Here is a 27,581-nt window from a genome sequence, read left to right on the forward strand (position 1 = left end):
ATACCTTTATAGATGTTCTATACATTTTTTTAAAAATTGTTTCTTTGCATTGAAAAGCTTCTTACATTTATAGGTATAACACTATCACATGTGAATGATTATAAGACACATCATTGATTAGTAAATATACAAACACAAGTCAAAATCTTCCTTTGAAAAGTTTATTTTCATTGGCTTGAATGAAATATATGTAAATGTGATTTTCTTTATGTTCACATTCTTATAGCTCAACACTTAGAGAATTTATCTTAAAGTTTTGAGAATATTCACCCATTATACATTTTAGAATTAAAATTATTTTTCTGTCCCCCATATACCCACTCCTACTGTTCATATTTGATTAATGTAATAATGAACTTAGTTGTTTAATTTCTATTCTTCATGATCTACTCTGTATAAATATACTTGATTTTTGTGCTCTACTTTGATTTTATTCCTTAATTCCCAGATCTTTGAGAAAATAAATATGAATATTTATATTAACCGTATTCCAATTAAGGAACATCCTTGGGAAATTACTGAGATAAACACTATATTACAAAGGTTAGGCATACTTATGGACATCGTTATCAACTGCCTTGAAAATACTACGAAATAATTTTAAATTTCTGTTAAAAAATGAAATCCTGAAATATATCATATGTTTGATCTTTTTTCATTTAATTTTTTTTTTTTTTAGACAGAGTCTCACTCTGTCTCCCAGGCTGGAGTGCAGTGGTAGGATCTCGGCTCACTGCAACTTCTGCCTCCCGGGTTTAAGCAATTCTCCTGCCTCAGCCTCCCAAGTAACTGGGACTATAGGCGCATGCCACCACGCCTGGCTAATTTTTTGTATTTTCAGTAGAGATGGGGCTTCACCATGTTAGCCAGAATGGCCACGATCTCCTGACTTTGTGATCCACCCGCCTCGGCCTCCCAAAGTGCTAGGATTACAGGCATGAGCCACTACACCCAGCCTCATTTAATTTTTTTTAAGAGAGGTAGGGGTCTTGCTGTATTGGCCAGGCTGGTCTCAAACTCCTGGTCTCAAGCAATCCTCCTGCCTCAGTATCCCACCCAAAGTGCTGGGAATACAGGTTCATTCCCACGCCCAACCCCCATGTTTGATCTTTAAGACAGATCTTTTTCTTGTTTCATTTAAATTTGAATCATGTTAAAGTTCAAACCAAGCCTAAACAGTGCCTTGAAATCAATCAAACAATACTACTGAGACAAGACATAGTATATTCTGTTTCTGTCTTTAATGCCCTTTCAGAGCCTGTTTCCTGAACCCCTGTCCATTCAGAGTCATTCTGTGCAATTTCTCAGAGCCCTGTGGGAGAAGACCCAGGCAGGGGGTGCTCACAGCTTTGAAACAGCCATAATGGAGTCCACGTTTCCACAGCAAAAGGTAAATGTTCCTTTCCTTGGCCATGTTACAAGCCAAGATTTAAGATTGTCTTGAAACGGTTTTCCTTTTTTTTTTTTTTTATTTTTTAGCAATTTAATTTCTTCCTTCTTTCCTTTACCTTTTTTAAAATTATTATCAGAAAACACTTGTAAGTAATTATTTTCACGTTGTACCATAGTGCATTCAGAATAGAGTGGTACCAGTAAACAAGGACATTGCCCTTTGAGGTCTATATAGTGACACAATATAGTTCCTTAGAACCACACAATAACTGCATGCATAGTATGAAATAGAAAAGATTTTACAGCTGGGTGTGGTGACTTGTATCTGTAATCCTAGCTACTCAGGAGGTTGAGGCAGCAGGCTGATATGAGGCCAGTAGTTCAAGATTAGCCTGAACAACTTAGCAAGACTCCATCTTTAAAAAATAATTTTTTTTTAATTAGCCAGGCATGGTAGCACATGCTTGTAGTTCCACTACTCCTTGATCTTGGTCTTCCCAGCTCCAGAACTATAAAAAATAAGTTTCCGTTATTTATAAATTACCCAGTCTTAGGTATTTTTTTATAGGAGCACAGTGACTAAGAAAGAAGGACTGAACTAAAGTTAGAAGTCATAAGAAGATGGGAGAGCTATTAAGAAAGTCAAATTAACAGGACTTACAGCCCATAAGAAAAACAGAAGAATCCAGGATGACTCCAGGTGCATTGTTTGGCTAACTGGATGATAATATCACCCTGAAAATGAGAAATCACAAAGTAATCTGATGGAACAGAAGAAGATAAAGCATTCTGGTTTACATATTTTGAATCCAAGCTGTTTATATGACTAACCAGGTGGTGGTGGTGGTTAAATGCCAATGTGGGCTTCAGGAAGAAAGCCTTGACTGGAGATATGGATTTGGGAGTCAAAAGCTAGCACTTAGTGTCATGGCAGAAGACTGGATTGCTCAAAGGAAATATGTATATTGAGAGAAAAGAATGGTTATTAGTCTCTTCTAGTAAATATTATCAGCTTCTCTCTTTTAGCCCTTCCCAAACTCAAATATTCTGATTATTCTTATTTTGCCTTTTAGATAACCCAGGAATAAATATTGGATGCTTACTGAGCAAACCAGATGTTCTGCAAGTATATAATCATGGTGTCTGTCCTTGTTTTACTGTTGAAAAGGGAGACAAGCATGCCAATATTAAACAAATTCATAGTACAAACGAGTAGCAAATTAAGTACTCCAGAACTGGTCTCTTGTGAAACTAACAAAATATATTTTAACTGATGAAGAATTCTAATAATATGAAAAATGAGCATGATTAATCAGAAGTTGATTTGTAATGGTCTGTAAGACACTAAAAACCCATCAAACTATTGCATCACTGCTTTTTGGATTGGGTTTAGGAATTCAACGTGCAGTATTAAAAATAAAGGAAATGCCACAATTGCTTCAGTGTGGAGTAAAATGGAATTCTTTGTACATTTCATTCAAATTTTCAACTGTTGCATCATGTTTGAAGACAATGCCTCAAGTTCTCATAAATTTTTCATTGCTAACTGTATTTTAACTAGAGGCAACCAGTAAATTAAAACTTGGCAGGCTGTTTCAAATCCTAAGAGATTAAAAAAAAATACTTGGAAAACTACTTTTGTACATACTCACATGTATACTTATTCACATTTCTTGTATTCCATGCTAATAAACATTTCTCTAAGGGAAAATTAACTGTAAACCAAATTTAAAATTTTTTAAAGTTTTATAATTTGGTTTGTTCATGAGTAATAGAAAAAACTTTGATATCTGCAATGTACATTGTGTGGCAAATTTATCTGCCCAAGTATTTCTCAAGTATATTTTTTCCTATTTTTTATGAAGTATTCTCCGTACTAAATTCAAAATAGCTAAGAGAATGGTGCAAAGTCTGCTTTATTTTCACAATAGGTGCCATATAGACATACATTAGTGATTTGAAAGAGATGGCCATGTGCGTATCAGTTGCAGTGATGGAGTTTCACTGCAGCGAAATGGATTCAGGTACACAAGAAAGAAAGAAGAAACTCCTAATGCATGAGTATCTAGAATATAACATTCTGGACAATATAAAGAGAAGTTTCTTATTGTGATTGCTTTTTAACAGAATCTTGGAATTTTGGAACTAAAAATTATCAGTGAGATATCTATTAAATTGCAAACTGCTTGAGGGCAAGGATTTTGCCATATTTACCGTTGTATTGCCAGAGCTACACAGCGCTTGGCATACACTGGGCTCTCATTAAATAATACATATTAATTGAAAAAATTTAAAAATTCTGTCATTTTCTGGATGTTAAAATCGGAAGCAAAGGGACCTGTTGAAGGTCAGTGGCAGAGCTAGAACTGATACACATACACTTGCGATTTCAGGGTTGTCACTAATGAATCTAGTACTTCCCTCCTCTGGGCCCAGGAGAGGATCACATTTCCCTGTCTACTGAAGCAAGGCTGGTCATGTGACTTGATTCAGCCAATGAAATATGGGAGGGAATATGTATCACTCCAAAAGGAATCTTTTAAAAGCCAGCGTACTATTCTCTGCAATTCCTCTTTTCTTCTACCATGATAATGATGATTGTAGGAGCAAATGTTGAAATTGAGTTGCCAGAAGATGAAAACAGCCTAGAATTCTGAGCCACCACACGGAGGGCTTCTGCTCTAGAGATCCACCCAGTGCCACCACACATTTTGTATGAGAAAGAAACATCTGTTGTTTTGTTAGAAACTGAATTTTTGGTATTAGTTATAGCAGCATAACCTGCCTTTCTTGATTCATACACCTACCAGAGTAGTTAAGCATGTTAGCTCTGAATCACCTTGCTTTAAAATCTGGCTCTGCTCCTTACCAGCTCTGTGTCCTTTGTCTCTGTGCCCAGTTTCTTTACTTGTACAATGGAACTAATATTAGTACCTACCTCATAGCACTGTTTTGAGACTTGAGTGAGTTAATACATACAGAGCTCTCAGAACAATGGCCACACATTGTGATCTCTCAATAAATGTTAGCCAATATTCTAATCCCTAGCCAGCACCCCACCTCAAATAACACAAATTCAAACCCATCTTGCATGAATTAAGGGAGGTTCAGAGTGGAGGTAGGAAGATGAACCTGACTGATAATCTCTCAAGTTATTGTACTCTGCTACTTTGGTCAGACCAACATCACCAGAAATGTTTTCCAAATTTCAATCATGAATTTTCAGTATAAAATTCAATCAAATTCGGCCAGGTGTGATGACTCATGCCTGTAATCCCAGCATTTTGGGGAGCCAAAGCGGGTGGATCACCTGAGGTCAGGAGTTCAAGAGCAGCCTAGTCAACATGGGGAAACCCCATCTCTACTAAAAATACAAATATTAGCCAGGCATGGTGGTGCATGCCTGTAATCCCAATTACTTGGGAGGCTCAGGCAGAAGAATTGCTGGAACCCAGGAGGTGGAGATTGCAGTGAGCCGAGATCCTGCCACTGCACTCCAGCCTGGGAGAGAGAGCAAGACTCTGTCTCAAAAATAAATAAATAAAATAAAATAATAAATAAATAAGTTCAATCAAATTATCTTTTGCAAACTATATATCAATCTCACACAGGCATCAAAATGTGGAAATGCTTATGTAATATAAGGCTAAAATATTTTTAATATATAAAAACAAAAGTTTAATATTAGTGAACTTAGTAAAATGCATGAATTCAGTAGTTCAAATTTTTAAAACTTATCACTTAAATGACATTGGATAAAATCCAACAATCACTTTACTAACACACATTTTATATAAAAATTGTATTAATGTCTGTGTCACTAATTAGACTGGATTTCCATGAGAACATATGCTTGTCATTGTACACCCAGCACCTAGAGCATCTCCTGGCATACCGTTGACACTCAGTGATATGTGTTGACTGAATAAAGTGAGTGAGCACTTTTACTAACTAGCAATGGAAAGATGTGTTTTTAGCATGATAAATATTTGTCTGATAACAAGAGAAAAACTATGCCTAGTGGTGAACAACTGAAGATGTTTTTATTAAACACTGAAATAAAACCAGAATATCCAGTATAATCTTTATAATTTAGTATTGCTCGAAAGCGTGAGCCAACTTGAGAATATAAGCTCCATGAGAGCAGGGATCTTGTCTGCTTGTTCGTTACAGAATCCAGGATATCTAAAGAGTGTGCCTGGCTCATACTAGGCATTAAAAATAATAATAATAACAAATAGAAAACAACACAGAAATAAGGAGTATACTATTTGAAATAAGAAGATAAATTCAACATTACTTTTAGTTAATATTAAAATAAAAAGAGCACTCTTAGAATTAATAATAATAATTAACTTTACCGGGCATTTAGAATGTGCCAATAATTGTCCTGTTCATTTAATATCAATTATTTCACTTAATCCCAAAGATAAAACTATGAGATAGACAGTATTATCATTATCATCTTACAAATGAGTAAACTAAGTAGAAGAAAGATTAATTTTCTCAAAGTCACAGAGCAATGGAGAGAAATAGACTTGAATGAACAGTGATATTACCACGTTCCTGATTGGAAATAGTAAATATTACAAAAATGTTAATACTTCCTTAGTTAATTAGCACTTTAACTGAGTTCCAATTTAAATTCTAAGAGAATTATTTTTTATCTCTTAAGAAGTGATGGTAAAATACAGCCAGAAGGATACATAGGTGAGACTAGTTTGAAAATTTTTGAGAGGGGCTAAAAAGAGGACATTTTAAACATTAAAGCATACCATAAAACCGACAATTATTAAATTACTCCACTTTTTTTTTTATTATTATACTTTAAGTTCTAGGGTACATGTGCATAACGTTTATATCATGTATAACTCCCCAATGCAATCCCTCCCTCCTCCCCCCTCCCCATGATAGGCCCCAGTGTGTGATGTTCCCCTTCCCGAGTCCAAGTGATCTCATTGTTCAGTTCCCACCTATGAGTGAGAACATGCGGTGTTTGGTTTTCTGTTCTTGTGATAGTTTGCTAAGAATGATGGTTTCCAGCTGCATCCATGTCCCTACAAAGGATGCAAACTCATCCTTTTTTATGGCTGCATAGTATTCCATGGTGTATATGTGCCACATTTTCTTAATCCAGTCTGTCACAGATGAACATTTGGGTTGATTCCAAGTCTTTGCGATTGTGAATAGTGCCGCAATAAACATACGTGTGCATGTGTCTTTGTAGTAGAGTAATTTATAATCCTTTGGGTATATACCAAGTCGTGGGATGGCTGGGTCATATGGTACATCTAGTTCTAGATCCTTGAGGAATCGCCATACTGTTTTCCATAATGGTTGAACTAGTTTACAATCCCACCAACAGTGTAAAAGTGTTCCTATTTCTCCACATCCTCTCCAACATCTATTGTTTCCTGACTTCTTAATGATTGCCATTCTAACTGGTGTGAGATGGTATCTCATTGTGGTTTTGATTTGCATTTCTCTGATGACGAGTGATGATGAGCATTTTTTCATGTGTCTGTTGGCTGTATGGATGTCTTCTTTTGAGAAATGTCTGTTCCTATCCTTTCCCCACTTTTTGATGGGGTTGTTTGTTTTTTTCTTGTATATTTGTTTGAGTTCTTGTAGACTCTGGATATTAGCCCTTTGTCAGATGAGTAGGTTGCAAAAATTTTCTCCCATTCTGTAGGTTGCCTGTTCACTCTGATGGTAGTTTCTTTTGCTGTGCAAAAGCTCTTTAGTTTAATGAGATCCCATTTGTCAATTTTGGCTTTTGCTGCCGTTGCTTTTGGTGTTTTAGACATGAAGTCCTTGCCCATGCCTATGTCCTGAATGGTACTACCTGATTTTCTTCTAGGGTTTTTATGGTATTAGGTCTAACATTTAAGTCTCTAATCCATCTTGAATTAATTTTCGTATAAGGGGTAAGGAAAGGATCCAGTTTCAGCTTTCTACTTATGGCTAGCCAATTTTCCCAGCACCATTTATTAAATAGGGAATCCTTTCCCCATTTCTTGTTTCTCTCAGGTTTGTCAAAGATCAGATGGCTGTAGATGTGTGGTATTATTTCTGAGGACTCTGTTCTGTTCCATTGGTCTATTTCTCTGTTTTGGTACCAGTACCATGCTGTTTTGGTTACTGTAGCCTTGTAGTATAGTTTGAAGTCAGGTAGTGTGACGCCTCCAGCTTTGTCCTTTTGACTTAGGATTGTCTTGGCAATGCGGGCTCTTTTTTGGTTCCATATGAACTTTAAAGCAGTTTTTTCCAATTCTGTGAAGAAAGTCATTGATAGCTTGATGGGGATGGCATTGAATCTATAAATCACCTTGGGCAGTATGGCCATTTTCACGATATTGATTCTTCCTATCCATGAGCATGGTATGTTCTTCCATTTGTTTGTGTCCTCTTTTATTTCACTGAGCAGTGGTTTGTAGTTCTCCTTGAAGAGGTCCTTGACATCCCTTGTAAGCTGGATTCCTAGGTATTTGATTCTCTTTGAAGCAATTGTGAATGGAAGTTGATTCCTGATTTGGCTCTCTGCTTGTCTGTTACTGGTGTATAAGAATGCTTGTGATTTTTGCACATTGATTTTGTATCCTGAGACTTTGCTGAAGTTGCTTATCAGCTTAAGGAGATTTTGGGCTGAGACGATGGGGTTTTCTAAATATACAATCATGTCATCTGCAAACAGGGACAATTTGACCTCTTCTTTTCCTAACTGGATACCCTTGATTTCTTTCTCTTGCCTGATTGCCCTAGCCACAACTTCCAACACTATGTTGAATAGGAGTGGTGAGAGAGGGCATCCCTCTCTTGTGCCAGTTTTCAAAGGGAATTTTTCCAGTTTTTGCCCATTCAGTATGATATTACCTGTGGGTTTGTCATAAATAGCTCTTATTATTTTGAGGTACGTTCCATCAATACCAAATTTATTGAGCGTTTTTAGCATAAAGGGCTGTTGAATTTTGTCAAAAGCCTTTTCTGCATCTATTGAGATAATCATGTGGTTCTTGTCTTTGGTTCTGTTTAGATGCTGGATTACGTTTACTGATTTGCAAATGTTGAACCAGCCTTGCATCCCAGGGATGAAGCCCACTTGATCATGTTGGATAAGCTTTTTGATGTGCTGTTGAATCTGGTTTGCCAGTATTTTACTGAGGATTTTTGCATCGATGTTCATCAGGGATATTGGTCTAAAATTCTCTTTTTTTGTTGTGTCTCTGCCAGGCTTTGGTATCAGGATGATGTTGGCCTCATAAAATGAGTTAGGGAGGATTCCCTCTTTTTCTATTGATTGGAATAGTTTCAGAAGGAATGGTACCAGCTCCTCCTTGTACCTCTGGTAGAATTCAGCTGTGAATCCATCTGGTCCTGGACTTTTTTTCGTGGGTAGGCTATTAATTGTTGCCTCAATTTCAGAGCCTGCTATTGGTCTATTCAGGGATTCAACTTCTTCCTGGTTTAGTCTTGGGAGAGTGTAAGTGTCCAGGAAATTATCCATTTCTTCTAGATTTTCTAGTTGATTTGCGTAGAGGTGTTTATAGTATTCTCTGATGGTTGTTTGTATTTCTGTGGGGTCAGTGGTGATATCTCCTTTATCATTTTTTATTGCGTCTATTTGATTCCTCTCTCTTTTCTTCTTTATTAGTCTTGCTAGCGGTCTGTCAATTTTGTTGATCTTTTCAAAAAACCAACTCCTGGATTCATTGATTTTTTGAAGGGTTTTTTGTGTCTCTATCTCCTTCAGTTCTGCTCTGATCTTAGTTATTTCTTGCCTTCTGCTAGCTTTTGAATGTGTTTGCTCTTGCCTCTCTAGTTCTTTTAATTGTGATGTTAGAGTGTCAATTTTTGATCTTTCCAGCTTTCTCTTGTGGGCATTTAGTGCTATAAATTTCCCTCTACACACTGCTTTAAATGTGTCCCAGAGATTCTGGTATGTTGTATCTTTGTTCTCATTGGTTTCAAAGAACATCTTTATTTCTGCTTTCATTTCGTTATGTACCCAGTAGTCATTCAGGAGCAGGTTGTTCAGTTTCCATGTAGTTGAGCGGTTTGGATTGAGTTTCTTAGTCCTGAGTTCTAGTTTGATTGCACTGTGGTCTGAGAGACAGTTTGTTATAATTTCTGTTCTTGTACATTTGCTGAGGAGTGCTTTACTTCCAATTATGTGGTCAATTTTGGAATAAGTGCGATGTGGTGCTGAGAAGAATGTATATTCTGTTGATTTGGGGTGGAGAGTTCTATAGATGTCTATTAGGTCCGCTTGGTGCAGAGATGAGTTCAATTCCTGGATATCCTTGTTAACTTTCTGTCTTGTTGATCTGTCTAATGTTGACAGTGGAGTGTTGAAGTCTCCCATTATTATTGTATGGGAGTCTAAGTCTCTTTGTAGGTCTCTAAGGACTTGCTTTATGAATCTGGGTGCTCCTGTATTGGGTGCATATATATTAGGAGAGTTAGCTCTTCCTGTTGAATTGATCCCTTTACCATTATGTAATGGCCTTCTTTGTCTCTTTTGATCTTTGATGGTTTAAAGTCTGTTTTATCAGAGACTAGGATTGCAACCCCTGCTTTTTTTTGTTCTCCATTTGCTTGGTAGATCTTCCTCCATCCCTTTATTTTGAGCCTATGTATGTCTCTGCATGTGAGATGGGTCTCCTGAATACAGCAGACTGATGGGTCTTGACTCTTTATCCAGTTTGCCAGCGTGTGTCTTTTAATTGGAGCATTTAGTCCATTAACATTTAAGGTTAATATTGTTATGTGTGAACTTGATCCTGCCATTATGATATTAACTGGTTATTTTGCTCGTTAGTTGATGCAGTTTCTTCCTAGCCTCGATGGTCTTTACATTTTGGCATGTTTTTGCAATGGCTGGTACCGGTTGTTCCTTTCCATGTTTAGGGCTTCCTTCAGGGTCTCTTGTAAGGCAGGCCTGGTGGTGACAAAATCTCTAAGCATTTGCTTATCTGTAAAGGATTTTATTTCTCCTTCACTGATGAAACTTAGTGTGGCTGGATATGAAATTCTGGGTTTAAAATTCTTTTCTTTAAGAACATTGAATATGGGCCCCCACTCTCTTCTGGCTTATAGAGTTTCTGCCGAGAGATCTGCTGTTAGTCTGATGGGCTTCCCTTTGTGGGTAACCCGACCTTTCTCTCTGGCTGCCCTTAAGATTTTTTCTTCATTTCAACTTTGGTGAATCTGGCAATTATGTGTCTTGGAGTTGCTCTTCTCAAGGAGTGTCTTTGTGGTGTTCTCTGTATTTCCTGAATTTGAATGTTGGCCTGCCCTACTAGGTTGGGGAAGTTCTCCTGGATGATATCCTGAAGAGTGTTTTCCAACTTGGTTCCATTTTCCCCTCACTTTCAGGCACCCCAATCAGACGTAGATTTGGTCTTTTTACATAATCCCATACTTCTTGCAGGCTTTGTTCATTTCTTTTTCTTCTTTTTTCTTTTGGTTTCTCTTCTCGCTTCATTTCATTCATTTGATCCTCAATCGCTGATACTCTTTCTTCCAGTTGTTCGAGTCGGTTACTGAAGCTTGTGCATTTGTCACGTATTTCTCGTGTCATGGTTTTCATCTCTGTCATTTCGTTTATGATCTTCTCTGCATTAATTAGTCTAGCTGTCAATTCTTCCACTCTTTTTTCAAGATTTTTAGTTTCTTTGCGCTGGGTACGTAATTCCTCCTTTAGCTCTGAGAAGTTTGATGGACTGAAGCCTTCTTCTCTCATCTCGTCAAAGTCATTCTCTGACCAGCTTTGATCCGTTGCTGGCGATGGGCTGCGCTCCTTTGCAGGGGGAGATGCGCTCTTATTTTTTGAATTTCCAGCTTTTCTGCCCTGCTTCTTCCCCATCTTTGTGGTTTTATCTGTCTCTGGTCTTTGATGATGGTGACGTACTGATGGGGTTTTGGTATAGGTGTCCTTCCTGTTTGATAGTTTTCCGTCTGACAGTCAGAAGGACTGTCTGTTGGTCTGTTGGAGATTGCTTGAGGTCCACACCAGACCCTGTTTGCCTGGGTATCAGCAGCAGAGGTTGCCGAAGATAGAATATTGCTGAACAGCGAGTGTACCTGTCTGATTCTTCCTTTGGAAGCTTCCTCTCAGGGGTGACTCCACCCTGTGAGGTGTGGGGTGTCAGACTGCCCCTAGTGGGGGATGTCTCCCAGCTAGGCTACTCAGGGGTCAGGGACCCACCTGAGCGGGCAGTCTGTCCGTTCTCAGATCTCAACCTCTGCGTTGGGAGATCCACGGCTCTCCCCAAAGCTGTCAGACAGAGTCGTTCGCGTCTGCATTGGCCCCCGCTGCTTCCCCTATTGGACCTCAGCTGTGGGCTGTCCCCAGAGGTGGAGTCTACAGAGACAGGCAGGCTTCCTTGAGCTGCTGTGAGCTCCACCCAGTTCGAGCTTCCCAGCGGCTTTGTTTACCTACTTAAGCTTCAGCAATGGCGGGCGCCCCTCCCCCAGCCTCGCTGCTGCCTTGCGGATAGATTGCTGCAGACTGCTGTCTTAGCAGTGAGGGAGGCTCCCGTGGGCGTGGGGCCCTCCCGGCCACGTGTGGGATATATTCTCCTGGTGTGCCTGTTTCCTTACAGCGCAGTATTGGGGTGGGAGTTACCCGATTTTCCAGGTGTTGTGTGTCTCAGTTCCCCTGGCTAGGAAAACGGATTTCCTTCCCCCTTGCGCTTCCAGGTGAGGCGATGCCTCGCCCTGCTTCAGCTCACGCTGGTCAGGCTGCAGCAGCTGACCAGCACCGATTGTCCGGCACTCCCTAGAGAGATGACCCCAGTACCTCAGTTGAAAATGCAGAAATCACCGGTCTTCTGTGTCACTCGCGCTGGGAGTTGGAGACTGGAGCTGTTCCTATTCGGCCATCTTGCTCCGCCCTCTACTCCACTTTTATGGAAAGAATTAATGCAGACAAATGGAACAGACTAGTCCAGAAACCAACACAGTTTTATACATATAATCAGTTAATGTATATATACAATTGTTTAACTACATATGAAACAAACCCTTTTGAAAAAGCCTACATAAAAGAGCATGATGTCAAAATCCCAGAGCTAAATTTATACATATAGAAAAAAAATGTAAAGGTATTTGCTATAATTAGAACTTAAACAAGGATACCTGTCATCACCTTCAAAATTTAGCATTTTACAGTGATCCTACCCAATGCAGGGAGACAAAAGCAGATAAGTATAAGGATTAAAGCAGAATAAACCAGAAAGAGAAAGAGATAGAGCTGAGAGGGAGAATGAGAGAAAGATAAATTATTTATAGACAATAAGATTATTTGTGTAGAAAGTTCAAAAGAATCTAACCTTTAGAACTTATACAAAAGATCTATAAAGTTATTTGATATAAGATCAACATATAAAATCAATAACAAATCTATATATGAGTAATAACTAAATAGAAAATGTAGAAAAGCATGCCATCTATAATAGCAGTAAAGACTCTAAAGGACCTAGGAATAAATATAAGAAAAACTGTGAAACTCTTTAATGATAAAAAATTTTTAATATTAATGAAAAAAATGTAAGGACATGAATTAATGAAAAGATATGACCTTTTCATGGTCAAAAACAACCATTATCATATAAATGAAAATTTTCTCCCAAATTAAAATATAAGTACAATTTCATAACCAATCCTAATGGCAACAGATTTTCTCATGGAGTTTGACAAACTGCTCTTAAATTTAGAATAAACAAAATCTTAAGAAAGACTGTGGGGGAGGAAATTTTTATGCTAGAGAAAAAGAAAACTCATGTGATTATTGCCACAGGGATAAATTAATGGTAAATAATAAAGAGCCCTGAAACAGTCCCAATCATATATGAAAGCCTGGTAGGTGATAGAAGGGGATTACACATCAGTGAAGAGAAAGTAAAATATGTTTTAAATAATGTAAGGACATGTAACTTTTCCAAGCTGAAAAGATAAAAGTAGATCCTTCACAGACACCATATAGATCAATTAACTCAACATAAATTAAAGACTTAAATGTAATCAATGAAATCTTATAACAATTAGAATAAAATATCAAAAGTTACCTTTATAACTCCAGGATAAGAAAAACTGTGACAATACAAGTCTTGGCAAAGATGTGAAAAAGTGGGAATGTTCACACACTCTTGATGGAAGTAAAATAGGTATACCTGTTTAGAAAAAAGAACACTTAAGAACACACACATATATACATATGTATGTATTAGTCATTAATTAGACTCAAAAATGAAAGCTAGATTACTATTAAGATGGGTGAGTAACTTTCTTTCTGAAGTCTTAATTCCCTTTAAAGCTGATCATAAAAATGTTTAAATACAAGATTTTTATATTACAGTATATAAAATGTGCTAATATTACTTAGCTATTAAAAAGACAAAACAATGTCTTTTGCAGCAACTTGGATGGAGCAGGAGGCCATTATTCAAAGTGAAGTAAGTCAGAAATAAAAAAACCAAATAGTATATATTCTCACTTGTAAGTGGGAGCTAAGCTATGCGTATATAAAGGCATACAGAGTGGTGTGATGGAATTGGAGACTTGGAAGCTAAAAAACTAAGTATCGGGTACAGTGTACATTACTTAGATGAAGGGTGCACTAAAATCTCAGACTTTATTCATCCATATAACCAAAACCCACAAATTTTCATTTACAGCCCTCTTAAAGAGCAATTTGCTCTTTATAATATAATTAATGGTTATATTATAATTTCATGTGCCCTGTTTTTCTGCAGTTCTATCTCTAGATGAACTCTTACATAAGTGCATCAGAAAACATGTACAGAAATACTAACTGAAGCATTTTTTGCAGCAAAAATTCAGGAGCAACCCAAATGTCCCTTGATAGAGGAATGTGGAAAAACAATGTTGTGGTATAGTCATATTACACAGGCAGGTAAAATGAATTAATTACACCTATATGTAATAGCATGGGATAAATCTTGAAAATATGATATTGAGTTTTAATAAGCAAGTTGCAAAACTATGATATGAATACTATGATAGCATAAATTTTATTGTATAAATTTTTAAAACACACCAAGCAGTGTTATGCATTGTTTATAATACATACTACACTTATGATAAAAATACACTACATTTAGAATTATACCAAATTTATGATGAGGTTGCCTTTGGGTAAGGAGAAAGTGAGCAAAGGAAGGAAGAAAATGTTACTGGGGAAGGGAATTAAGGCGATCTCAATTTCATCTGTAATTTTATTTTTAAATAACCAGAAGCATTTATTAACTTAACAAATATTAGCATTTGTTCAGTCTGGCTGGCAGGTACATGGGTATTTGTTAAAGTATCTTTTGTAGATGCTTTTCTGTCTTTGTTTTTTAAATTTAATTTAACCTATAACTAATGTCAAAGAGTAAAGAATTGATAGGTTTGACTACATAAAATATAAAGTCTGTAAAGAGCAAAACCTTTTATGCACAAAAATTTTAAATGAAAATATTTGTAACAAGCATGAAAAACAAAGTTTAACATCCTTAAGCTACTACTATAAGTTCATGGAAATCAATAATCAATGAGCGAAGAACATGAGCAAATACTTAGGAGAGTCAGTCCATAAAAGATATTCAACCTCATTAGTAGGCAAAGTAGTCAAAGTTAAAATAAGTTACCCTTTTTAACACATTTTTTAAAATACAATAATCAGTGCTGGCTTGAGCAAGAGAGTTAAGGCACTCACATGTTTCTAAGTTGAAGTGTAAGTTATTTCAACATTTCTAAAAAGCAGTTTAGCAATGCAGTTCAAGAGTCTTAAAAATATTCTTGTCCTTTCACACGGTGATTCCACTTCTAGGAATCTGTTCTAAAGAAGTAATCTGAAACGTGTACAAAACTTAAGATAAACAAAACAAAAAGTATTGCAGAGGGATTTGTAAATAGCCTAAATGTCTAAAGATAGGAGAATGAAATTATTATACATCCATATAAAAGAATATTTTTGTAGGTCTAGTCCTGAATCCAGGTAAAAGAATATTTTTAAGACAGATAGATAGATGAAATAGAGAAATAGGAAGATAGATAGATAGATAGATAGATAGATAGATAGATAGATAGATAGATAGATAGATAGATAGCGATACAGAGAAAGAGAGAGAATTATTTCCTGGCTGTCTCTGCTGAGAGAACAAAAAATACTAACAAATCCTGAAAAGTAATGTTTATGAGACATGTTTAATGATATGAAACACACTTATGGTAAATACCATATTTCAGGGTACAAAATTATTTTTATAAAGAATATTATTTGGAGAATTGCCCATTAAAACAACCAAAAGGAAATATAATAAAATGTTAATGATGTAGCTCTGGTTGGTGGGATTAGCATTTTCTTATTTTTCTCTATATATTTCTTTTATAATCAAGGAAAAAATATTACTTTAAGTTATATTGCCTTATGTAAATGAGCAGTTTACTTGAAGAAAAATAGATTCTAAGACAATTAATCTCCATTATAAAATAAGGATTTTAGAAAGATGGTGGAAAAGTAGTTGATTTATTGAAGAAATGAGAAAGACCCCCATGGAGTAAGTAGAAATTACTATAAATAATTTCATTTCAGTGCGTGTGCTGCCCAACACTTCAGAGGGAATGGCACTCTGATTATCAGAGGACCAGAGTTGACAAAGTTGATTGGAGGATTGCTAAAGGGCCAGAATTTCAGGAAGAAAAAGCCTTTATTAACACATATGTTCCAGTTACCAAAGCATAGGGAAATGTCATATGCTGTAGAAATGGGATCTCAAAACTATGTCCCTTACAGAAAAAATAAAATAAACTACATTTACTGCTGAAATTAAATGTGCCCCATCTGGCTAACATTTGGTGATTTGTTTTCAGTCCACATTGCTACAAACACACTTGATAGTTCCCAGGATAATTGACAGGAGTGTCAAGGCATAAATAAACTAAAACACTAATTCTGGGTGGAACCCAGGGAGACTTTCTGATGCTCCCACAGGCTTAGATCTAGTGTTTTGGGTTAAAGTGTTAATGTGCTTGAATACATAAATGCATAAGTAAGTAAATAAAAGGTGGGCTTATTATATATAAGATGTAACAGTTCAAAATCTTATGAGAAATTTAAGTCTACATGTGTGATGGAAATGACAAGTGCTGTGGAAGGTCAGTCTCCAGGAGAGCCATATGAATATATGTTCGAGAGAACCTTCCTTTCAGGGCAAGCTAGAAGGGTATGGAGTTTGGGATTTCAGAACCCCAGATCGGGGTGGAGGATTCTAGGCTTTTAGGCTATGAACTCAGAACCAGAAAAATCTGATAGGCAGTTTCTAGGTGCCAAAGGTGAGGTAAGAAGATAAACAGAAAATGTGAATAAGAGTCTACCCTAGGAAGCCAGGTCCAGGGGTTAATCCAGTGATTGAGGGGAAAACTCAGTGAAGACTGCAAATCATGGAAGGACCTGGAGGGCAGATTGAAGGTGGAATGTGGATGCAGAGGCAAATGTCTGGGACACTCTTTGCTCAGGGAAGGAGCTGGTTGGAAAGTGGTAGAAATTGAAATGCAGAGTTCAGAGGCTTTTTTTTTTATCTTTAAAGAGAAAAATAGTTCCATATAGAAAGAATGACATGAGAAATAACATGGAGGAGACAATATAATCACAGCAAAATCATGGTAAATATGACTCTTAAGTTCATGTATTCAGTCAAAAATATTTTCTGCAAAATGCCTGCTGTATACCAACCACTGTGCAGACACTAAACATAAACTACCATGATCCCTGCCCTGATGGAAACAAGCAATACACTAAGAAACAAATACACAATTCCACACTGATAGAGACTATAAAAGATAATGCCTAAAGAAAATGAGCATTTGTTGGATGTTAAAGGAAGGCTTCTCTGAGCAGATATCAGACAAGTTTTCCTGGCAATGAGAACAATTTGCACAAAGGCCTTGAAACCAAAAAACAAAAACAAAAAAGGAAGAATAAGAGAGAAAGGAAAAGCTTTGGTGTATTAGAGCATTCTCTTCAAATGTAAGTCACACATCCCATCAAAAAAAATTTCTGAGCAAGTACCTTCAATATGTGCATATTTATTTACCTTTAAACTATATACATACATTATTTTACATACTTGTTATTTCACTATAAAACATTGAAAAATAGAAATTTTAAAGGACGAGATGAAAAATAAATAGAAATGAAAGTTCTAATATTTTCTTCCTCCTATATCACAGTGGATAGTGACACCTACGCAAAAGTGAGCACATTCCCCTTTCACAGCATTGGTGGAGTCAGTGAACAAAGGGGAGAGTGGAGACTATAGAGTTAGTCTGGGAAATTCTGTCCTGGCCTTTCAGACCATGGCAAGGAGCTTAGATTGTATTGCAGTCTATGGAAAGCCACGGAAGAGTTTTGAGCAGCCGTCCTTAGTTCAGTTTCTTTGTCCATTTGGGCTGCTATAACAAAATACTATTAACTGGGTGCTTATAAACAACGAAAATGTTGCTTACAGTTCTGGAGGCTGGGAAGCCCGAGATCAGGCAGATTCAGTGTCTAGTGTGAGCCCATTCTGGCTTATGGATGTTGCCCAAATGCTGTGTCCTCACGTGGTTGAAAGGACAAGTGGTCTCTCTTGGGCCTCTTTAATAAGGCACTAATCCCATTTACAAGGACTCCATCCCCAAGACTTAATACCTCCCAAAGGCCTCCCCTCCCAATGGTATCACCTTGGGGGATAGGATTTCAATGTATGAATTTGGTGGTGGTAAGGAAACATGAGCCTTCAGTCCATTGCAACCACCTTGTTTTTTAAAAGATCGCTCAGTCTGCTGTGTGGGGAATAGATTGGAAAGGGACAAAAGTAAAATTAAGGAGATCACAAAAGAGACTATTGCTAATCCAGGTGAGAGGGGAGTAGCTTAAACTTGTATGATCCTGGTAGGGATGGAAGTTAATGACGCATTCAATATAACTTTTGGAGGTAAAAGTGACATAACAAGCTAATGAATGGCATGTAAGTGTGAGGGGAAGTGAGGAATCAAAGCTGATGTCAAGTTTCTGGCATGGCAGTATCATTTATTAAGGTGGATAAAACTGGGAGAAAATGAGCTCTGGGGAGGGGCAAGTGAATGAAGGTGGGAGCTGGGACACAAGGCTTTCAGACATCTGAATCTGAATTTTCAACCACCTGCAAGATGTCCCAGTGGAACTGTCTTTTAGACAGTTGGATATCCAACTGTGAAAGGACTTAGGCCAGGAATATAGATTGGGACATCATCAGCATACAGATGATGAAAACCATGAGAAGACTGAAGCAATCTAGGAAGAGAGTTTAGAGAGGAAATGGTCCAAGTTCCGGATTGCATCCAGAGAGCAGCCAAGAAACAAAAGAACCTCGGAAAGTGTAGAAGGCATCACAGATATCAAGAGAGTGTCCAAGAAGGAGAGAGAAAGGAATTGTATGTGATTTGGTAGCCAAATCAAGATAAGTGTCCATTCAACAGGGCAACATGGAAAGAGCAGTTTTAATAGAGTTTTAAGGGCAAGGTACGAACAGAAGTAGGTGGAGGAACAAGAAGGAAAGAGTAAAGAAGGAAACATAGCACGTGTAGAGAGCTGTTTTAAGCAGTTCGGTGCTGAACGGATTGGTAAGTGGAGGGATTGTAGAGATGAGTAAAAATGGAAGCCTTCAGAGCCTGTTTGTAAATTGCTAGGATGCTGCAATAGAGAGGTTGAGACTGATGAAACAGACGAGAGAAGAGGTAGTTACATACAGAACCAGATCAATTAGTAGATTTGATGGTGAAAAGAAGAATGCATCCTTTTTAATAGCTTTTAAATTTTTTTCAGTAAAATAAGAGGTGAGGCCATCAGCTGAAAGTGAGGTAGGGAGAGGGAGGAGTGGGAGGTAGGTATTTGAGAAAGAGAAGGTTTGAAATGAAAGGCTCAGAGAAGGGAGCATGAGCTTCCTAGAGAAATACGACAGGATGGTCAGGCAATGAGGAGCATCCATATGGGACCTAAGGTTATGGATCTGAAGTAAAGCAGAGATCTGATTTTCTCCAGCTTCAATCTATGATGCTATGATGGAATTCATCCAGGCTTGGGTTTTTGTCTCTTGGTTGAGTGGTAGTAAAATACTGAAATGTTTCAAGATCTGGATTTGAGAAGATGGAGGGTAAAGATGTACATCAAAAGAATAAAATTTTAAATGCCGAAAGGGAAGCATCCACTCATGAGAAAACCAATTTGGGAAACAGAAAGATGGTCTTTAGAGACCAGAAAAAAAAAATGGTTATTTCCCGAGTGAAGAAAATGATGGATTTGTGCTGAGTTTCTCTTTATAGGAACTCTCTGCTTCTCATAGCCCCAATACACACTCTACTCTTCGCCTTGAAAAAACAGAACAAGTACACCCACCAAGCAACTGGCCAAAGTTAGGACAACAGCCACTCGGGCAAGATGAAGTTAACTGACCACGGCTATGTTTACAGTATGCTCCATGGATAAGGCTTGCAATGCTAGGTAACACCAGGAGAATTTTCAGCTTAAGCACAAGATGGATTTTTATCACAGTTTATGTAGTATCAGTAGACTCACACTCCTCCACCAGAGCCACGATAGTTCATCTGGGATTAATATGACTAACATAAGAGGAGAGGTTCACACATGAAGAGTTCTTGAGAGAAATGGCATGGCTTTTTACAAGCATGACTTTTATTGATGCCTTAGGACCACTGAGTTTGGAAGTTCAGCCAAATTCTAAACTTTGCCTCCCTAAATACTATTTCTACCTTCATTTGGATTCATTTCTTTCCCTTAACAGATATACATCAGGGCCCCTCATTTAAACAATTCTGTACACACAACCCACTATATTAAGTGATTGCATATGATTTTGTAAATTCATTGAACTTAAGTGACAGTTCTATTTACTATTAAGAAACAGATTTCTTTTCATTGTTATACACTGGTCTGTTGTTTTATAGTCTTTCTTTTTAATCCTCTTATCTCCTTTAGAAAACTATTACCTTTACTCTTGGCTAATTAACATACACTATTCATACCTCCCTAACCACTTTCCATAGACACTGTACTTATACTGTACATATGCTTTTTTAACAAATTTAAATTGGCATAGAAATGTTTTGTCAGTTTAGTTGAAATCCTGGTTTATCACATGTATTGTATTTCTTTCATATTTCACAAGCCAGACTGTCCTATAATGAAGCATGTCAATTTTACTGCTGTCGTGAACATTCCTTCACAGTTAGCCAGATGTTCTGCATCAGTCAAGGAAATTAAAAAAAAAGAAAAAGAAAAACCTTTAGAAAATAGTTAACGAAATAACTCTATTCCTGGGGGAACAGAGGTATGCAATCCCTCTGCAATGTCTGTTCTAAGCTAATAGTGGTTGGGTTCTTTTCTTAAATAATCAGTGCATGAGTAAAATCCTTTTCTTTTTCTTTTGCTGCTATCATGGATATTGTGTGAATGCCCACAAACACTGGGCACTATACTATTAGAATAAATAACACCTCTTTTTGTACAAGAAGAAAATGTGGTAACCAGAAACTCACAATTGGGGTTTGAATCCTGCCTCCACCACCTACTTACCAGCGCTTTTATCTGACTCCTCTGTGCCTCACCTTCTTTACCTGCAAAGTGCAGAAAATGGCAGTAAACACTTCACAGGGATGTTATGAGATTCAAAAGATATAACACATGTAAAGTCCGTGGAGCAGTGATTGCCATATAGTCAGAGCTCAATAAACAGTAGCTGGTACTATTTTATTGCACCTCCTCTGCAAGACCCCTCCAAACAAAATGAATGATTCCCTCAGCCATATTCCCATAACTTTTCGCAGATGTAAATAAAGATGTCAACAACAACAAAACCATTTGATTTTAATGTTTTTCAGCCTCTCATAGGCTGGGGGATCAGGCTCTTCCCATTAATGTCTGCATGTCCCAGCACCTATCATGGCATCATGGCCTGAGGCAGAGCAGCTACTCAGTGAATGTTTTGAGACTTTATATTCTCAGTCATGATTAAAGTTTCTTTCTTTTTTTTTTCTTGAGACAGGGCCTCACTCTGTTGCCCAGGCTGGAGTGCAGTGGCACAATGACGTCTCACTGCAGCCTCAACGTCCCAGGCTCAATCAATCCTCTTACCTCAGCCTCTCTAGTAGCTGGCACTATAGGTGCCCAACACCACACCTAGCTAATTTTTGTATTTTTTTGTAGAGACAGGGTTTCGTCATGTTGCCCAGGCTGGTCTCAAACTCCTGGACTCAAGTGATCCACCCACCTCAGCTGCCCAAAGTCTGGGATTATATGTGTGAGCCACGGCGTTTGGCCCGGTTTCATTTTTTGAGAATGACTTTTATGTTCACAAATAGCCCAACGTTTGTCTGAGCCCATGTGTACTATAAAAAGAGACTGCTCAAACTGAATAAAAAATTTCCAAGTTAAAAGCTAGGTTTCACTAAAATAATGAACATTATTTTCTTGTGTGACTCACAAATATACACTGCAAACAATTCCAAAAGACGTATCTAAAAAGGTTTTGAGTGGAAGCTGTGTCACTAAAATGCAAGTAGTCATGCACGCTTAACACTCATTTCAAAATATAAATTCTGGTTTTGTCCTTAAAAAATCATAGCAATTTAGATATCTCAATACCAGACATACCAAGAAAAAGAACAATCGGTGACATTATCAGCTTTTAATTTTATAATCCTGAAAGTTGCATGTGGATTGGCAAAAATTTTGGTTGTAGGGACATATTACCCTTTCCCCCTTAGGGATTCCATGAATATGGAGTAATTTCTATGTTTTTCTGTTTTTAATTCAGTAAAAAAAAACTATTTCCTAAAATCTAATTATGTTCCATATTTTTTATATTTTTATCCTACATTCAATGCAATTTTGGGTTTGATGCCTCATTTCTGGATCTGGTAATTTCTTCTGCCAATGGACAGTCTACTTTGTAACCAACCCGAAGTCCTCATGCTGCATGCAATCCCCTTTCTTTATAGTCTTTTGCTAGAACTGAGAGTAGCCTTAGACCACCACACACTCTAGTGCTGGTTTTGTGCAGTAGTTCTCAGACCTAGTTTATGCAAGAGTCCCTGGGGTGCTTGTTAAAAATGCAAATTCCTAGGGCCTCTGCAGATTTTGCAAATGATATTCGCTGGGATAGTCCTGTCAGTCTACATATTTGACAAGTTATCCTGGTAGTTCTGGGGCAGAAGGTCCCACAGCCTCCTCTGATAAAACATCAAAAGAGAGGCAAAGACTTAGTTTGAGTCACATCTCTACCACAGACATGATCTGGGAACTGGGCAAGTCATTAACCTCACTACAGCTTGATTTCTTCATCTATAACTGGGAAAGAATCCACCTCCCTCATAGGGTTGTTAAGAAGGTAAAATGAGATGATTCATTTAGTTCAACACCTAGCAGAGCACCTGGAACAGAGTAAGCGCAGATATAAAACTATTATTTCATAAACTACAAGGCTGGGGCCAAATCACCCGTTTAGTCTTCTCTTTTCTAGGTGTCGATATCTCTGTGGCTCTACCCTGAATTTTTTTCAATTTTTCGCCTCCTCAGTAAGAACTGAGTGCTATGGTCTATGTCTGATTAGGGCCCGGGTACCTCATTATCATCCTATGTGTGTGTCTAATTATTCCCTGAATGGGCACACATCATTGAGCCTTTTCATTTCATCCTCATTAGAGTGCTCCATTGGCCCACCTTGTTATTTCCTGTCTCTTCACTTATGTCCCTTTTTTCTGCTCCTCCTTTCAGTCTTCACATCTTCTTATGCCTATTTCTTTCTTCATCATATTAAATCCTTCCTTTTATGCTTGTTCCTTTCTACACAACTCATTACATCCCTCCATCTGTGAACTTCATTATGCCATCCCATTTCTATCTCATCTCATCCTCATCATGCACATGTTATTAGCTTCTCCATTCATGCTTAGTACTGCATTCTTTCTCTCTGCTTCTTATCTACCACAACCTGCCCTTTCCACCCTCCCATTTAATGCTCCCATTTTTAAATCACATTACACACCCCATGCCTTTATCATTACACTCATCTATTTATGCATCTCATTGCACCATTACTCATGCACATTTTTCTGTGTATTTCTGTTTGTACATCTCATTATGGCCTCATCAAGCATGTGCATGTCATTATTCCCCTTTGAAATGTTTATGTCCACGTTGCATTACATCTCTTTATGTTTGCATCTCACTAAATCCAGTGCTCCTAGGTTTGACAACAAACTAACAAAAACAGACAGGTAAATATGTTACCTGATTTTAGAAAACTAAATATGTTTCTCAGGCACGTAGCATTAGTGTTAAAGAAGTCATTCATTTCAGAAAGATTTATATATTTATCTAGCTGAGAGACAAAAAACACTATATTTTACATGCATAAAAAGGAGCTTCTTATTTTGCTTGATTTGAATTATCATCATTATCACTACTTTTTTTTTTTAGATGGGGTCTCACTATGTTGCCCAGGCTGGTCTGAAAATTCCTGAACCCAAGCAATCTGCCCACCTCAGCCTCCCAATATGCTGGGATTACAGGTGTGAGCCACTGTGCTTGACTATTATCACTACTTTTTATTATTTCTCCAGTTTACAAAGTAGGGCAATTATCCATTAATTGATTGTGGCAAAAAGTCACTGAAAGAGACAGGTTAGGAATCAAAGTCATTTTACACTTTGAGGAGTGCATTAAAAGCAAAGAGAAATTAAAATATTTTCCCAAGAACTGCCAGTGAATGGCAGTGGCAGGGCTCAAACTCTGATCTTCTGACTCTAAAACCCATATTCTTCATTCTGTACCACTCAGCAGAAAAACTCTTATTTCAAAGAATCCTCTCTGTCACTTAGCCCATGCTGTAATAATTCCCTAAGATACAACTTGCTGTCAGCGTGCTTTGTTTTGTTTGGTTTTCTAAAACAAAATATAACATATTTCAAACACTTAGTATTTTAGACCTGTTTCTTTATCTGCAAGTTTGAAGAGCTAAAAGTTAAAAGAAACTGTAACATGGAGCCTTCTAACAAGAGAAAGGAGAAAGACTTCACCACCAAGGCCAGCCTCACACAGGCAAAAGAAGGAGACTCCTCTACAGGGAGTTTGAGGGGTACCAAGAAAGTCCACACACACACACACACACACACGCACACGCAGAACCTTTCTTCCTCACAGATTCTGACCCTTGCTAATCTCTTTGCTTCACTCAACTGTGTTCTCTGCCTCATTTTTACTTTTCATCAAATTATGAAATACTCATAAATTCAGAAAAGTACAGAAATATGATATCCATTCCTGCCACAGGTAGATTTTTATATTTCTTCCATATTTGAATCAAATATCTCCCTTTACAAAAAGAAACTGTTGAAAATATTCTCCTGAGGTTGGTGTGTATTATTTCCATGAATGTTTTTGTACTGTTGTTTTAAACTTTTACCTAAATGTTATCAGATGGCACATATCTTTTGCAATGTGATTTCTGCACTTAATGTTATGTTTTTTAAATATATCTATTCATACATGTAGAGTTAGCTCGTTCATTTCGGCGTCTATGAAATTTTCCACATGTAAATAGACCATAATTTACTTTTCTTTTTTGAGACGGAGTCTCACTCTGTTGCCCAGACTAGAGTGTGGTGACCTGATTCTCGGCTCACTGCAACCTCTGCCTCCCAGGTTCAAGCGATTCTCCAGCCTCAGCCTCCTGGGTAGCTGGGATGACAGGCACGTGCCACCACATCCAGCTAATTTTTAAATTTTTAGTAAAGACGGGGTTTCACCATTTTGGCCAGGCTGGTCTCCAACTCCGGAGCTCAAGTGATCTGCCTGCCTCAGCCTCCCAACATGCTAGGATTACAGGCATGAGCCACTGTGCCTGGCCAAGCATAATTTACTTTATCCAGTTCTCTACTGAGGGGTAGTTCAACTGTCTTACAACTGCCTCCATCACTATTACTTCACCAGTGCTTAGCTCTCTGCCGTGTGAAGTGACTAAATGGAGACATTTAAAATTCCAGCATCATGGGAAGAAATACCTTCTCTCTAAGTTCATAGTAGAGTCAGTTTTATTTCCTCTGTAACTATTCAAAGTAGTAAACATTCAACAAAATGAAACTTTTTTTTTTCTTTTTTCAAGATGGGGTCTTGCTCTGTTGCCCAGACTGGAGTGCAGTGGCACCATCATAGCTCACTGCCACCACAAAGTCCTGGGTTTAAGTGATCCTTCTACCTCAGCCTCCTGAGTAGCTTGAAAAGCAAGTTTTCAGAACCTAGTGAAATTTAGGATACGAATAATGTTAAATTTTTAATGTATCATGCAAACAAGGTTTCTGGGGCACAGCAGATTATTATTATTTACTTAGCAACAAATAACCTCCTAAGTTTCCTTTTGCCTCAGTTATTAACCCTGGGGCAACTTGATGAGAACCAGATGTCATCTTACACATCCTAAGGTCTGTACTGTAGGCAAGGAATCTTGACAATATGAATTTGAGTGTTTATGCAGGGAGTGGAACAGCTGTCCCTGCCAGGAGGGAACAAAAATCTTTGCTCCTTGGGACGGGGTCTGGGTTCTTACTTTTACCCTTTAGAATGTAAATAAATCCCTCCAGGACAAAGAGAAGACTAATGTCTTCAACCTGACAACCCAAGCCCCAGTATCCTGGTCTCATCCCCACCTTAAAATGTAAACATACCTCTGGGAAAATAAATCTCTCTAGATGGTCTTTCACTTTCTAATTAGTCATAAATTTACTTCTAAAGCTTGTTTTTTTAGCCCAGGTATCAAGTTTCAGTAAAATTTGTTCAAAAAGCCCTAACTGTGCAGAAACACAAAAATATTTTCACAGCCCTACACTAATACACTATGACACAGCAATTCCACTCCTGAGTGATTATCACAGAAAAATTTTTGCTCGCATCCACCAGGGAACATGTATAAGACTATTCCATAGTTACATTGTTGTATAAATGCAGAGGTGGGGGCACCCTTGGTGCCCACACTAGGGAAATGGTTAGGTAAAATGTGGTGGGTGGTGGATGCACACCATTAAATCACTGTGCAGTTGTGGAAGCAACAGTTGGCTAAATACGCATACAATATCATGTAGAGATATTGAGTGAAACAAACAAGAAACCAAATAGGGTCACAGCATACCATTATTTGCAAAAATGAAAAATAAACATTGCTACATATTTTTCAAGAATACATATCTGTTCCAAGACATGTATCAAACCCAAAAGGTGAGTACTTATATAAAGGGGAGGTTGGAGAAACAGTCTGAGAATCAAAGTGGTATCAGGGATAAAGGAAAAAAACAAAATTATAAGAATAAGAGAAATACCTCGCCTCCAGCAAAATAACCTACGTGGCTAGGAGCATGGTTTTCTTGCTATCTGATTTCAAAAGAAAGAAAAAAAAGCCTCTCCAAATTAGTTATTTAACATCAGCATCCTCTGTAGTATAGTGCCACATAATAGACTTAACAAATAGTACTAAATATTTGTTTAATGTAGGTGGCCGTAATCAATTAGAAAAAAAAAAAAATCACTGCAATTCTTTGCTTTGCACCATGAAAGGAAAATATGTAAGTGCTGACACTAATTGTTGAAAGTTCTGTAATTACATTTTACTGCTGAACCATTGTAAAAATGTTAAAGTTTTCTTGACCTTTTGAACATTGGTAGTGTTTTGGCCTTGCTCTCCCTTTAATAATTTGCTGGTTTTAATGATCTGAAGTGTCAAAGAAATTGGATTTGTAAAAAAGATAATCGTGGTTTTATCGAGCATTTATAAAACTTGTTATATAGCTTCATGCAATTTGCCACCTTTATTTTCTACTCAACTCATATACTTCCATTAGATTTTTCATAAACCGCTTTACTTAAATTCTTGTCATGTTAACTGCCAATATCCTGTAGTCAGATTATTTTTTCATGATTTTTAGATGAGTGTGATTTTGGTGAATTTGACTCTTTTTATTTTATCATATTTGTTAGTTCTTAAATGATTCTTCAGAGCTTCTCTCTGAAATGAATCAAACATAGTGTTTTCTTCTAGCCACTTGGAGCCAGACCCATAGAATTGCCATGATTTTCCAGGAAGAAATTCAGTTCTTCC

General features: G+C 37.5%; 1 protein-coding gene and 1 long non-coding RNA gene across 4 annotated transcripts in view; one reads left to right on the forward strand and one right to left on the reverse strand.

Annotated features, from left to right (window-relative positions):
* The window catches only part of VEPH1 (ventricular zone expressed PH domain containing 1), a 246,767-nt gene that overhangs the window by 187,886 nt on the left and 31,300 nt on the right, over positions 1-27,581 (forward strand). For all 3 annotated transcript variants that reach the window (XM_033203227.1, XM_033203224.1, XM_033203218.1), the window contains exon 11: positions 1,256-1,390. In XM_033203227.1, the coding sequence (XP_033059118.1) occupies positions 1,256-1,390 (135 nt within the window). The remainder of the gene's footprint in view (positions 1-1,255; positions 1,391-27,581) is intronic.
* The window catches only part of LOC117079435, a 100,528-nt gene that overhangs the window by 64,479 nt on the left and 8,468 nt on the right, over positions 1-27,581 (reverse strand). Inside the window, exon 2 of the long non-coding RNA XR_004435444.1 lies at positions 21,011-21,051. This is a non-coding gene — a long non-coding RNA (uncharacterized LOC117079435). The remainder of the gene's footprint in view (positions 1-21,010; positions 21,052-27,581) is intronic.

The sequence above is a fragment of the Trachypithecus francoisi genome, unplaced genomic scaffold, assembly GCF_009764315.1.
Source record: "Trachypithecus francoisi isolate TF-2019V2 unplaced genomic scaffold, Tfra_2.0 Lachesis_group0, whole genome shotgun sequence".
NCBI classification, from domain to species: Eukaryota; Metazoa; Chordata; class Mammalia; order Primates; family Cercopithecidae; genus Trachypithecus; species Trachypithecus francoisi.